Genomic DNA, 15338 nt, shown 5'->3' with positions numbered 1-15338 from the left:
TTCAGAAGTTAGTATTAATGAACAGTATCCTTGGAGTTGCAGCTATACTGAGGTTTCAGAAGATAAAGACCGAGACTATATGACAGAGCCCAGAGGTGGTACTTTACATTCTTAGAGACAGAATCCTAAAATCTGAATGTCATGGTGACCTTGCAGGCCACACAGACTGGTTTGGAGAAACATGGAAAGATAATCCAAGTCACTAAGCAAACTGGCAATTTAAAGGAGAAATGTCATTTAAACCATGCTTACTGCTTTGAGGGCCTTATACTTTTTATTTATTTATTTATTTATTTATTTATTTATTTATTTATTTATGATAGTCACAGAGAGAGAGAGAGAGACAGAGACAGAGACAGAGACACAGGCAGAGGGAGAAGCAGGCTCCATGCACCGGGAGCCCGACGTGGGATTCGATCCCAGGTCTCCAGGATCGCGCCCTGGGCCAAAGGCAGGCGCCAAACCACTGCGCCACTCAGGGATCCCTGAGGGCCTTATACTTAGGCTTTCTTAGCAAGAAAATTTCAAAATTTTCCTTCTCTGTAATATTTCTTTCAGCTCTTCTGTTAATTTGCTGAGCAGATCAGCTGTTCATCCCAAATACACTGCAGGGGACTATTGGTGCCCAGTTCATTTTTACAATGTGACAGAGTTAACAGCAATTTATTTCACCTAAAATCCTAAATTAATAGTGCTTATGTTATCTTTTTGTCATTTTTAGTATCTGCTTAATCAGGACTTCTGGTTAGAGATGGCATAATTAATGCATGTATCATGTTCCCTTTTGAGACTTCACTAAAGTTAATGTAAAAGAATTTTTCCAAGAAAGCATAAATCCTTATAATAACAGGAAAAATCAAGAATGAGGCAGGAAAAACCTCATTTTGAAAGCTGGAAAACAGATGAAATGATAACTGATTCAGTAATCCTGAGAAAGCAAATACCAAATAGGTAGTGTGGAAAGGTAAGAAGCAATCTGATGTATTTCCACAGAACCTCCCAAAAGGTTCAGGAGTTGGCAGTATTTTGGTGTGCTGAAAATAGGAGTGAAGGCAGGATCAAAAACAGCAAGATTGCTTGAAAGTATGTTAAGAAACTCTTAGAGGCCCAAATCCCCTTCCCTAGGACATAGCTTCTGTCCTTCCCTTGTCCCCCCCCCCCCGCCCCCCCCCCAGGAGAGTGTGGTAGATTATTCTCCAAAGAGGAGAAAACAAAGGGTCTGTGGTCTGATGAGCAGCAGGTACAGCTGCTGGCAAACCTTACTGAAAATGCTAATGAGGACTGAATCATGCAGGTGGCTCCTCCTTCGCCATTCCTCTAACTTTGGCAGCCAGTCACAAGATTGATGGGAACTTCTCTGGGTTATCAGAGCAGCCCAACAGAAAGGAGGTTACGAGATGCTGACCTCTGGGTCTCCTCAGTGAAACAACCCAGCTATTATCAATCTACAGTCATGCTCACATTCAAGAAGCCCTACCTATATGCTCAGGGCTTCCAATAAGCTTTTAGTCTCTGGCTTTTTATTTTGTAAAAAATATTCAGACAGCCAAGGATTATCAGCTGTCTTAGTGTTCAAAACATGTCCTCAGATTCTTTGACACTCCTCCCATTCACTAAGAGAGGGTTTATTTGTTCCTTTTACCCTTTGAATCTGGGCTGACCAGTTGTTTGGCCAGTAGAGTATAGCAGAATTGACACTATGTGACTTCCAAGACTATGTGAGACAAGGGTTTTACCTGGTTCTCAGAGACTGAGCTGAGAGGCATGAAGGCATGAGCCATCGTGTAACAGTTCTGATCTCTACATGTTGTGAGGAAGTCTAGGACAGATGGAGTGGCCATACCTAGGTGATCTCACAGACAGCTCCAGATGAGGTCCGAACTGGTAGCCAGTGTCCACCACAGACCTCCAAATGATTCATGCCACCAGCTATCAAGTCACCCCACCTTCAGGTCTTCCCAGTTGAGACTCCAGATGTGTGGAACCATCCCTCCCAGGCCCTTTCTGAATTCCTAATCCACTGAATTCATGAGTGTATTAAAAGCCACTAGATTTTGGAATAATTTCATAAGCAGCACTAGATAACAAGAATAGTGATGAAAGCCTCAAGCATGAAAGAGAGTCCAAAACAAGCAGAAATAAAACCACTAGAAGGAAACAGAAACTATGCAGGGGAGGAAAACTTCAAAAATATGTATCACTAGTATCCCCAGGGAATTAAGAAATTTTAATTTTAAAACAAGAACAAGAGGCTACAGAACACACATCCAGAAGACAAAAGAGCGCTCTTAGAAATTAAAAATCAGATAGTGTAAATTAAATCACCAAAAAGGATTTGAAGATAAAACTGGAAACACTCCCAGAAAGTAGAACAAAAAGTGTAAATGAAAAATAGAAAATAAAAGTCAAGATATTAAAGGACCATTTTAGAAGTCTTCTTATATATGAATAATGGAATTTCCAGAAAGAGAATATTGGAAAAAGACCAATAACATTAAAAAGAGGAAATCAAAGAAATAAATCAAGAAAAGTTTCCAGTAACTAAAGGATGACTTTTCATATTTAAACTAGTAAGAACCAAAAAATTTTAAAAATTAAAAAAAACAAACTGGTAAGAACCAGCATAATAAATTAAAATAGACTCACACCAAGGTCCATATGATTGTAAAATTTTATGATAACAGAAAGAGATGGTTCTAAAAATTTCCATAGTTGCCACAACATGAAGAATTGGGAATCAAGATGTCACTGGAAAAAAGAATTAAAAAAAAAAAAAAGATGACACTGGAATTCTCAACAGCAACATTGAATTCTAGATGACAGTAGAATAATGTCTTCAAAAACTTGAGAATATATTTTTTTAATCTAAGGGCATATGATTTCAGTTTAGATTTCTATATCCAGGCTAACTTCCCAATTAAGTGTGAGAGTACAATAAAGACATTTTTAAAATGCAAGGTCTTAAACATTTTACCTCCTTGTACCTTTAACAGGAAGCTCCTAAAGTGTATGCTTTCACAAAGAGAGTAATCCTGAAAGGAATAAATGGGGTCCACAGAGCAGGAAATCTATCATATGAACCAAGTGAGAATATTCAAGGATGAAGATGAAGGGAAAGCCCAAGGTGGTATCTGTGCAGCAGGATGAGAATAATAAATCTAGATTTTAGCAGGTTAGAAGGCTCTGGCAGAGTTGAAGAATATGAAATTGATAGAATGTCTACCATGTTTGAACACACTTGAACACACTGTGAAGACAATGGCATAGTTTAGAGTTAACTGGGTGAAAACTAAGTAAATAAAAAGAGGGAAGCTGGTAATACTACACAAAGAAAATTGTTAGAAAATACATGATAATGTGGTTGGAATGGGTGAAAGGGAACTAAATCTTCATCTTATTATAAAGGAAGTCCAAAAAATCAAGCAATGGCAATCATGTTATAAAGAGCTATGGGGGTCAATAATTAAAAGAATCAGCACGAGCTGAAATGTCCATTAAGGGAAGCAGTAATTAAGGCAGAAGGTGCTGCTGGTTTTTTGCCTGTTTTCTGGAACAAGACTTGTTAAACTATATGACTCTAAACTATGTGCATGTGTAACTTAGATAAAAATGAGCAAATTTAAGAATACATATACTTTATGACTTGTTAATAATGGAAAATGAGGAATTACAAGGACAGATTTGGGATTCATGAGCACTGAGGAGAAAATAAAAGCCACCCAGTGGGGGAGCTCTGGCAGGAGAAAATCAAAATTAGAATCGTATGAACTGACACTTAGAGACAGGCATTTTGTTGTTTGTGATCACTACTGTATCATCAACATAGAGCCTTGTACAGAGTAAGTACTCAGGAAACATTTGTTGCATGGGTGGGTGGGTAAGTAGATGGAAGGAAGAAAGGAATGGAGGGAAGGAAAGAAAGAAAGAGGGAGAGAGGGAGGGAAGCTAAAATATTAGATAATGTCTTTTGTGGAAGAAAGGCAGTCTTGTTTCTCCCGAAAAATTTAGCATTGGCCTGAACTGATAGGCTTTCAAGAGAGCCCTAGCCCAGGTGAGTAGCATGCAATAGGGATACTTATTTCCCAAGGCCCTCACCAGGTTTTAGAAAGAACAGCAATCCCCTTATGAATTGGGATGTACACATAGGGACTCATGCCTCTCCAGAGGAATCAAAGCATGCCCTGAATTCATTGTTCCTCCATCAGACACGATCAGTTCTGCACGTTTCCTCTGTAATATTCTTGCAATTACCTGTGTCCTTGCTTATGTCTCTGCTGTCTACTAACTGAATGCAGTGAAGCAAAACCAAGATACATTCAAGCAACAACAAATACACTACAGACTTGGCTTGGAAAACTAAATTAGTATTCTAAACAGGTATTTTCATCTAGGTGAAAAAATATAAGAAAATAATGTCTCTATCATTCTGACTTTATAGTATTATTCAGTGAATACTGCACTGCCAAGGCAGTATGCTACAAAAATTGCATTCAATCTAAAGCTCCAATGAAATGAAGTAAGGCTAGGTGCAGTGAGCACAGGAAAGTACAATGACCAAAAGATGAAAAAATAATTATCTTTCTTTTGACCTTCAGATGAAGGGACTATTCAGTAAGAATAGGAACCAGAGGAAGAGAAGCCACTGGGAAAGGTACAGTAGTAGAAAGTCAGATGATTTCAGGTTCTCACTTCCAATTTCCGGCTATATTGTGTAATTGTACACCATTCAAATATGTTGTCTAAGCCCAGTGTTGTCATCTGTTAAATAAAGTTATATCTGCACTACCCACTCCACAAAGCTGTTGTTAAGAATTCATTAAGAGACTGTAAGCAATAGCCTGACCTCTGTTTCCTCCCTCTACTTGTCACACCATTTTGTTAGCTTCCTTACCGAATGAATCATCAGCTGGAATTGTCTACCAGGGTATCTCTTTCCAGGAGACAGAGAAGTAGGGAGCACAGAAACTCTACTTTTTTCTTGTATCTGTTGCATATTTGTTAATTGGCAGATGAGCCAACTGACCAATTGACCAAGTGGATATATGAACACTCTGTAATGTAAAAATGAGTGGAGTTGTGTAATTATGTACCCTGAAAGTCAAACCACCATTTCTGCAATTTGATTAAAATCATGTTATTCAATCTCTATTTTCCTGATGGGATAGAGTCTATAAGCTTCACAGCTTCACTTTTGTAGACCTAAGAGGAAGGATCCTGAGAATAGTGTCTGATTGTTAACCACCCAACCTCTAGTCTTATCCTTGCCTATCTTTTAAACTTTTCAAAATGTATTTCTGTAATTTCATGTAGGGTAGAAAAATGGGGAAACCAAGTGGGTCTGCCTTCTTCTAACACTCTGTACTCTACTAGATCACCATTAGAATGAGTTGCCAGTATACCAGCACACTGTAGAAAGGTGAATATTTTATATTATGATGATAAAAGTGAATTCTTCATTAGAAGGTAATTTTCACAGTACCTTCTTATTACTGTCAATAAGGGTAAAGACCTTATCACTCATGAGATGCTTTTAACTCATCATGTATGATTTTAATTCATAGTATTAGAAGCCTGACGCTAGATACAAAACAGCTCAGGTGTGTTTATTAGAGCTCAGAGGCCAAGTCAGAAAAATTATGTATTTTATATAGTACAGGAAGAAGAAAGTATAAATGGTCATAGATTTCACTTAAAACCATAAAAAATATAATATTTAGAAAAAAGCCAAGGGAACTTAAGAAGAGGGCATCTTTTAGAGCACTGGATCTCATATTTTAGTGCCCTGAGATTCATCTTACTGAACTATAGTTGATCTGGGAGCTCTGCACTTCTAAAGAGTATCCCATACCATCCGCAGGGTACTTTAGGAGTTTTCTCAGTCACTGAAATGGACAGATGATTGAATTCTTTTGGTTGAATAAGATACTGAAATCAGAGGAAACGACTTCCTCTTGGTATGCACTAAAACAACCAGAATAGAAAACAGACTGTGAGAAATGGTGAGGAAAAATAGGGACGCTTAACCCAGAAAAAAAGAGCAGCTCAGGGCATAAAAGACACTTCAATTACTTGAGTTGGAGAAGGACTGAATCTGTTCCAAGAAATACAGGTTAGCGGATTTTGGCCCAATATGAGGAAAAACTCTTTAAAAATAAGGTTCTTCATGCATGAGACAGGCTAATGTCAACGTTGTCATCAGAAGAGCTCAAGGCCAGATGCTTCCTCCAGGAATCCAAGCACCAGAGCAAACAGAGATGGATAGGACAGCCTGATACCTGTGATCTGGAACTTCCCTGATGTGATCAGGTTCCATAATAAGAGTGGCCATGGCCCAGAGGTATTTGAGTGAGGTTGATGTGTGTCCCCATCGAGAGATACTAAAAACTGTCACATCAGTTAATATGTGTGGAGGGCCCAAAGATAATCCAATTGTAAAAGAAATGCAATGGTCAAATCCCAAAAAAAGTAAAATAACTTTACTCTCTCCTTACTACCTTTCTTCCTGTAGCTGTAGAGAGACCATATACATAAAGATGTATAAGCATATTTAACAGATGAGAAACTAGTGTGTTTGTGGAAGTGGATCAATATCTGGAAGTGTGTTGGGGGTGGGAGAGAAGGTCACTTCTAATTTTGTATTACAGTGAGATATGGTAAAGATTTTAAAAAATCTGTTTATGGACCTATGTTAAAGGTTTTCTTGTAAGTAGCTACTTAATAGAAAAACAATTTTTTTTGTTTTTTTTTTTTTACTATTAGCAGTGAGAATACTTGTTCCCAAATTCTCTTCCCATGCCCCCTCTCATTTCTGCTGCTCACTGCTTCCTGTGGAGGTGGAAGAACTAGGATTCAAACCAGGTTTCTGGCTCCAGAATATATTCTGCTCCCTCTAATGCTAAAACTAAGAAAAGCTTCTATAACATTTGGGTTTTTTAACTAGGAATGCTTTAATGCTTTAAGGAAAGCCTTAAATGCTTTTTTCTAATACATAATGAGACACTTGAGCTTGTAATAGGTTTACTACATACAAATATCTATTACTGTCTTTTTAAAAAGCTATTCACACTTCAATTCTGAATCTGGTGGGGAGAGGGTGCACAGTGGGGGGAACAGAACACAGTGAATAAATTCAAATACTTAACATTTATTCCAAAAATGTTTCCAATCCAGATCATTCAGTGATAACATTTTTGAGACACAAGAGTATTTCAATATGACATCATGCTTCAGAGCAAGATGGTCTTATTAACAATTCATGTAGTTTAATGACCAGTCTGTGTTCAGAGTTGATTTACAATTTTTATTGTCTCATAATAGACTGTCAGAACACATTTGTTTGATTTGTCAGAGTAATTTAAAACTTTACTCAAATATCAAGAGAAAAAAAGGTGAGTGGAGTAATTTTGAAAAGTCAGACCATTATGTTAATTTAATCAGGGGGGAAGGATGAAGTAGTGACTGTTGGCCTTTAGGATTATATTCCAGATGTGATTCATGTTCAAGAGATGGCACAATTGATTTATCTTCCTCCTTAGGAAGAGTGAGAATAATTCCAGGACCAATTGCAAAAATCTTGCAGATTCGTAGCTTCTACTGCACTAGTTTTAAAGAATAATCTTTAACAGTAATACCTGCTGCATCGTGATCTCTTCTTTGAGCTCCATGGTTGCTGTCATTTGGTCCAACACCTCTTTCAGCATTTAGTGATTCTGAATGTGATTAAGGACTTCTTTTTTTCTCCTGCATTCTTATCACTGTCTTATTTATAACAGGCTATTTGATGCATGAGTTCCATAAGTTTTGGATTGAAGAGGACCCCATGGACATAATGGAATTTAATCGTGTGCGGGAGAAATTCCGCAAGAGGATCATAAAACAGCTGCAGAACCCAGACATGGCATTGTGTCCACACTTTGCTGCCTCAGAAGGTCTAATCAACATGTAGTCACCCATGCTGGTTTTAACGGATACCCCCAGAACACTGCCTCATTGTCGTGTTAGATCCCTGCTTAGGTCCCAGCTCACACACTGAATGCACAATGATTGTATGCATGCCTTTTGGTACAGTATTTTCATCTCTTGGTCATAATTACCAGACCCTCAGATACCACTATTTCTGGAGTACCTGTCATCCAGTGACTGTTCATATTGTGGCATTATGCAGTGTTACATTTGCCTTGACACCCAGGTATGGAGAGAGTTTTCTATTTTTTTAGATTGTTTTCCTCCCCCTCGTAATTCAGCATTGAAGAATTGTATTTCTCTAGCTGTATTTTGTATGTAAGAGATTTAGCTGAATCTTGTTCTGTGAAAGCCTTTTAATTTATTGATATGTTTCATGACCACTGTTGCTAGCTCTTCGGGCCAGGTCACGCTTGAATCTCATTCCACTAAAAGTATACTCATTCCATAAAGTATATGACTTTCAAGTAATACAGACAGACAGACACATGATAAGCCAAACCATTCCTGCAAACACAGCTGCGCTTCGTGAAAATATAATGAGGCTGACAAGAAGCAAATTTAGGTAGGTGCTGTCTTTGTTTGAAGTGTGGCAGAATTATATTGTAACTTCCCCCAGTTGCAACTGTGTCATAGTCATATGGATACCAGATTATTTTATTCCCATAATTTTACTGGCTTGGACGCCTAAATATGTTTATGATGCTTGGAGCCTCAGAAAAGAAGTATGCATACTTCAAAAGCTTCAAAAGGTTTTTCACTGCCTGCCTCTTGCTGAACTCAGAGTTACGCCCTGGCACTGTTCTGATCCAAGCACCTGTGCTTGGTTTGTTTTCAATGTCAAGAGGTTATATTAAAAAAAATTTTTCAAGAAAATGTGTTGCAAGAGAGGGACCTAAAATGTGTCCTTCTGTAATAGTTCTTGAAAATAATGACCTTGCCTTGTATCAGTGAAAAAAGTAAATTGCTTGGAAGGGGAAAAAAATCAAATCATTCCAAAACTGCTAAAGATCATTTCAAAAACCATGATTTAGTTTGGAATTATGATTGTAGTCTGTTGAATAGTATTTACCATGGCATTTCATACCCATGGTATTTTATACCTTCTGACTATCAATTTTAGTATTATTAGACATTTGTGTAATCACTTGCTTATTTAAATGAAGTCTGAGTACTGCCTAACTGTCAGTTATATGAATAAATTACATGTCATTCTACTGTAACATATAGTGAATTTCATTTTAATATTTTTGTGCTTGTATAGCTTCTGAATATGCAAATATGTGAGTGGGTAGCATGTCAAAGACAAGCTGGAGCTGCATGTAAATCACGCCATCGCTCAGAGTAACCAGGTGTAGATTAGAGTGTGTCATGTCTGAGAGACTTACTTTATTTAATCTTGAGGCCTGATAGTGCTCTAATGAAAGAATAAGATCCAGCTTCTTCTTTGTAACTTCCCATAAAGCCCGGTTTGTCTACTGCCAGACACCTGATAAAGGCAGCCGTAAGCTGCCTTTTGTTTCCTCGTCCATTCTAGCTCCTCTGGGATTGTGCTACTTTCTGTTTCAGCTGCATACCAGGTGGCAGCATTTTGCATTGCATCTATTACAGCCCTGTGCCCTTCCACAGAACGGAGGAGGGAAGAAGTTGATTAACTCACAATGTGTATCATGAGGAATGACAGGAATATAGATTCCTCTATGGGCGACAATGTGTGAACCTGCGAACCGGCCTGTCTTGGGAGCCCTGAGCTCCGCCGCAGCTGCAGCAGCCGTGTGTGCAGACAGCACTCCATAACTCAGCACAGCCCTTGTCAGCCACGTGCGTGTTGTCTCTCTCTATCCACCACGGGCCCCATCACTGACTTGGTTTGATAGTATGTGGCACTTACACCCACTCACGTCTCTTCTGCTCAGGTAGAGATAGTTGATGGTTACAAAGCTGGGAGTCTTCCCTTCCAGCTCCTTGCATAATTTCTCTCTGTTGTATCTTAATATGGCTGTACAATTTTAGGATGAACAAACTGCCAGCTCCTTCTAATTCTGAGTATTATTAGACTTCTTGTTCACACTTCTTTGTAAAAGATGCGTTCTACTCAGTTACATGAAGTGAAGTGAGAAAAAGAAGAGGAGAAGGTTTCAAAAGCATAAAAAAATGTGTGATGTGTTTTCCCCTTGATCATTCTTAGCTTGCTTATCCTTATTCCACTGAACAAGGGTTGACCATTTAAAATGTAAATTATGTAGCAAGCCTCTTCCAAGTTTTCCAAAACACTACTTGCTATGATAAAAACACATTCCAGTTTGCACTACAGAAAGAAAACTCTTTGAAATGCCATTTTTGAAAATTATGACTTCCATTTGACTTGCTTTATCACACTTATTATTATAATACTGAAAAAAATTTTTTTGCCTGATAACCCATCATCTTTTCTACTTGAAACAAAACTTAAATATATACCTATCTCAAAAGGTAGGATGACCTTATAATATATCTTCCCAAGCTCAAGATACTTTTGAGAGGAAAGTAGGATACTGTTAATAATTTCTTTAGGACAACAGCGTGAATCTGGGACAGTATAGGGAAACTGAGATGTTAGGTGCCTGAGAGAGACCAAGAGACAGACATAAGTAGACTGTCTACCCACAATGCAGATTAAATGCAACCTGATTTCTTCATGTCCTAGCCTCTGGCAGAAGTACATACAGGGACACAGACATTTTGATATGTAGGATACTACCCAACATTTTAAAGACCCATCAGAGGCATGAGCTTCATCTGAGAAGGTCACATGAATAGGTTGGGCTTACAGAAAGTCAGCAGTGGGGAAACAAAACCCAGCAATCAAACTCTATGGCCATAAATTATCTTGATCTGTAAGCAGATGGAGCCAGATCCAAACTGAAGAAATATCAGGGGGGGATCAGAGAGGGTGAAGTGTGGGGGTCAGAGATGAGAAACAGAAGAAAAGAGGGATGGGAAAAAAAAGTGTCATCTAGGACCACAGTTCTATCTAGGAAACTTTGAGCCACAGTGACATATTCTATCAAAGCAATGCCTCTAATTCTCCAGGGAGCTTGAAGTAACTGCTCTAATCTGGAAACAAAATGGCAGAAAAGCAGAATAAAGTGTAACATCAAGTAGTAGAATGAAAGAGATTCTGGTATAGATTGCATTTCAAGAGCTAACATTTAGTGACTACTGATGCTATGTGCCAGGACCATGCTAGCCTTCATCTGCATTAGTTCACCTCCTTAACAACATACAAAGTGAAACTCTTTGCTTCTTTTTCTAGATGAACAGGCTTAGAGAATCAAATATATTGCCACAGGTCTCAAGAAAGTGAGATATCACCTCTCATAGGAAAATGTTGGTGAGGAGGCGGAGAAAAGGGAACCCGGGTGCGTTGTGGGTGGGAATGCAAGCTGGTGTAGCAGCTCTGGAAAACAGTATGGAGGATCCTCAAAAAATTAAAAATAGAACTACTCTATGATCCAGCAATTCCACTTCTGAGTATTTATTCAAAGGAATTGAAAGCACTAACTCAAAAAGATATCTGTACCCCCAAGTTCACTAGAGCATTACTTAAAATAGCCAAGACATGAAAACAACTTAAGTGTCCATCAAATGATGAATATATATATGCCATGTTTTATTTATTCATGTATTTTATACACACACACATACACACAGGAATATTATTCAGCCATAGAAAAGAAGAAACTTCTGATATTCATGACTACATGGATGGAACCTGAGAGCATTATGCTGAGTAAAATAAGACAGAAAAAGGCAAATACTTTATGATCTCACTTATATGTGGAATCTAAAAAAAACCTGAACTCACAGATACAGCTACATATCATGGTTGCTGGTTGCCAGCAGGTGGGGGGAGCTGGGTGAAATGGGTAAAGGGGATCAAGAGGTACAGAAAAGAAGTAAATGGCACAGCTAGATCTTAAACCCAAGGCCTTAAGCCCTGACTTTAATCATTATGGTGTCTCCCTAAGTGGAACTATTTTCTATCGCCCAAGGTAGATTTTAAACATGCATATACACTATACACCCTCACCCCCCCACACACACACCCAGTTTATAATATACATGTAAACAGCTCTTGCTCAGGTGTCTTTAGGGTAAATTCTTATGTTGCAGACCACAAATGCTGCCATATTGCCCCTCAGGACTTCCCCCTTTTTTGGTTAGAATTTCTTCCTTGAAACACAAAGAACATTTCTGACAGGACTACCAGCTCTCTCCTAATTTCTGTCTCCCCTAAGAGTCCTGGAAGCCTGCACACCGCCTCCAGGCTCCCCTGTGGGAAGCTTCAGTGAGGTTCCTCAGTGGATCTGCAGAGCCCGAGCTGAAATATGCCTACATAGATGCTTAAGAGAGAGGTTAGGACAGGGTTATAAAAATAAAAACCTGGCTCGGTGCCTTCCTGTTATTTTATCTATTATGTACCCAGCACAGTGGTCTGCTTTGCAAAAGAGGCCATAGATGAAAAGTTTATCCTGAGGCACCAGTGTGACTCAGTTGAGTAAGCACCCTACTCTTGGTTTGGCTCAGGTCATGATCTCAGGGTCACAAGATGGAGCCCCACCTCGGGCTCTGTGCTCAGCATGGAGTCTGCTAGAGAGTTTCCTTCTTCTGCCACTCCTGCTGCCTGTGTGTGTGCATGCACTCTGTGTGTCTCTTAAATAAATAAATAAATAAATAAATAAATAAATAAATAAATAAATAAATAAAATGTTTACAGCGATGAGGTAAGTGTGGCAAAGAGAAGAGAAAGCTGAGATATAGCTTGTAAAACAAGGGCTGAAGCCCCTCCATCATACAAGGTGGATTAAGGGAGGTCCCTTAAAGACTGCCATCTACCATAACAATAGTCCAGATGAGAACTCCACAGCATCGCAAGGCTTGGGTCTTAGAATAGACTTTATTAAGGACGTTTCTAAATCAAGGATTAGTAAGAGGAAGGAAGATATGAGTGCATCTCACATCCCATAGCACACCAGGGCCTGTGTGCTATGCTAGACACACTGCAGTCTGAGTTCAGGTGAAGAACTCCCATCCCCCTGCTGCTCTCCTTCTTTTAGGGCAAGCCTAAAAGCAACCATGGGAGACGTGGTGATCTGACAGGATCACTCTGTAGCCAGGCAGTCTGGATTTGGTTGCCAGCTGCCCTGCCCCTGCAGATTTGAGGTGTGTGGACTGGTTACCCTGGGGAGGAAATCTCTGGTCCTAATAGAAGATAAGCATAGAAGCAACCCCTTCTGAAGGGAAAGAGAAGAGTCTTCAGGCACAGGCAGTTTGGTCAAGCAGCCCAAAGAGAGCTTTGTGAATTCTTTTTTGACAAGTCTCATCATCACACACATACATTTAACATTTTAATATATTAGCTCTTCTATGCCAACTGTGTGACGATTAACCAGAAAGAGGGACATCATTAGCCTCCAGCTGTATGATACTAAAAGTCACATAATCTGCTTTTGGTCAAGCTTTTATTATTTCTGCAAAGTACAGCAGAAAAAAACTGGCACTCAGAAGACCCACACAGCAGTGTACCTGCTGCTAGCCTTCCTTAGGCCAGTGACTTGCCCTCTCTGACTTTGCTTTTATCACCTCTATCTGAAAGATAATGACAGCTCCTCTCCAGAGGATTATTGTTAAGAGTAAAAATCAAATAAGCTATCATCAATTAAAGTGCTTAGGAAACTCCAAAGTACTAGTTAAACACATGTTTAATTATGGTGGGTACTTATCCATTTGTTTTTGGCTATGAGCTCAGCCTAACAGAAAATTAAGCTATAAAATTTGTCCTTGTAGCCAGTGTCTCCCATTAATTCAATTCAGCAAATATTTATTGAGAACTCACTTTGTGCCAGGCATCATGCCAAGACTGGGGATAAAATGGGAAACAAGACAGTGTCCTTGGTCTCACAGACCTCATTGTCTAAATCTAATGCCTCACTTGTCGAATGTGGTCTTTGGGCCACCAACCTGAGCACTGTTAGGGATGAATCATTGCAGCCTCTCTCCAGACCTACTGAACAAGAATCAGGTAACACTCTCCCAGCTGGTTTGTGTGCACTTTACAGTTTGACAAGAACTGCTCTAGAGGGTATTGATCTGGTCACTCTCCACTGAAACCTGACCAGACCTAAGCCTCAACTGTTAATGGTTTAGAAATAAATCAAACATTCCCTTTGTTTTCCCACAACTTACCCTGGAAAGCAAAGAAGGACTACATGTTCTGTTGTCATCTGCTCAGAACTGCAGACAGGAGTCAACATGGAGGAGGAGGAGGGCTGTGATGGACTGGATGTCTGTGTCCTCTCAGTACACTGTGTCCCCTTCATATGCTGCAATCCTAAACCCCACTGTAATGGTAGTAGGAGGTGGGGCCTTTGGGGAGTGATTAGGTAATCAGGCTTCCTGGATAGGAGTAGTCCTTGTAAGAAGAGACATGAGAATCTCTTTTCTCTTTCTCTCTTTCTCCTGTCTCCCTCTCCCTCTCTCTCCTGGGGATACAATGAGAGCATGGCCATTGGCAGACCAAGATGAGTGCCCTCACCAGACACTAGATCTGCTGGCACCTGGACCGTGGACTTCCCAGCTTCCGAGCTATGAGAAATAAATTGTTTAAGCCACCAGCCTATGGTATTTTTGTTACAGCAGCCCAAACTAAGACATCAGCTTGGACACAGGAGGATGGCCTGCCCTTCTAACCCAAACGCTTCTTAGAAGCCAAAGCTGGGGCTGCACCACATGCACACTCTCACTGAAGGCCATTCTCAGAGTTTTATTCTCAAGGTATCTATCAAAGGCCAGTCTCTTACATGCTGGAGAAAACAGAGTCTTCACATATTAGCCAAAGTCTCCCCTCACAGAACAGAATTCACCTAGTTGCAACTTAGTAACTATCCAGAGAAGTCATTTGAAGTCTGAGGCATGTGCTTCCTGGAGCAAACCCAGAAGGTTGGAAACACCAAGAGGGTAAGAATCAGATAATGCAGCTCTCCTGCCCAAGTGTTCTGATTTTATTTTAGGAGAAAACAAGGAGCGCACTTGTGATGAGCACCAGGTGTTGTATGGACGTGTCAAACCACTATATTGTACACCTGAAATTAATGCTACCTTGTATATTAACTGAAATTTAAATTAAAAATTTTTAAATAAAAATATATTAATTTTTTTTTTTTTTTTTGCAAAAGGGCACCTGGGTGGCTCAGTCAGTTAAGCATCCAACTCTTGATTTGGCTCATGTCAGGATCTCAGGGTAAATTCATATGTTGCAGATCTGACAGGACTATGAGATCAAGCCCTGCCTCGGGCTTTGCAGGAGGCATAGAACCTACTTAAGATTTTCTCTT

General features: G+C 39.5%; 1 protein-coding gene and 1 long non-coding RNA gene across 4 annotated transcripts in view; one reads left to right on the top strand and one right to left on the bottom strand.

Annotated features, from left to right (window-relative positions):
• The window catches only part of ELMOD1 (ELMO domain containing 1), a 95312-nt gene extending 86127 nt beyond the window's left edge, over positions 1 to 9185 (top strand). For all 3 annotated transcript variants that reach the window (XM_041770953.1, XM_041770955.1, XM_041770954.1), the window contains one exon: positions 7773 to 9185. In XM_041770953.1, the coding sequence (XP_041626887.1) occupies positions 7773 to 7945 (173 nt within the window). In that variant the 3' untranslated portion in view covers positions 7946 to 9185. The remainder of the gene's footprint in view (positions 1 to 7772) is intronic.
• LOC121499797 overlaps positions 1 to 14294 on the bottom strand; it is a 42237-nt gene extending 27943 nt beyond the window's left edge. Inside the window, exon 1 of the long non-coding RNA XR_005990244.1 lies at positions 14191 to 14294. This is a non-coding gene — a long non-coding RNA (uncharacterized LOC121499797). The remainder of the gene's footprint in view (positions 1 to 14190) is intronic.
• Positions 14295 to 15338: the final 1044 nt, after the last annotated feature.

The sequence above is a fragment of the Vulpes lagopus genome, chromosome 10 (genome assembly GCF_018345385.1).
Source record: "Vulpes lagopus strain Blue_001 chromosome 10, ASM1834538v1, whole genome shotgun sequence".
Lineage (NCBI taxonomy): Eukaryota > Metazoa > Chordata > Mammalia > Carnivora > Canidae > Vulpes > Vulpes lagopus.
This window is presented reverse-complemented; position numbering and strand designations above follow the sequence as displayed.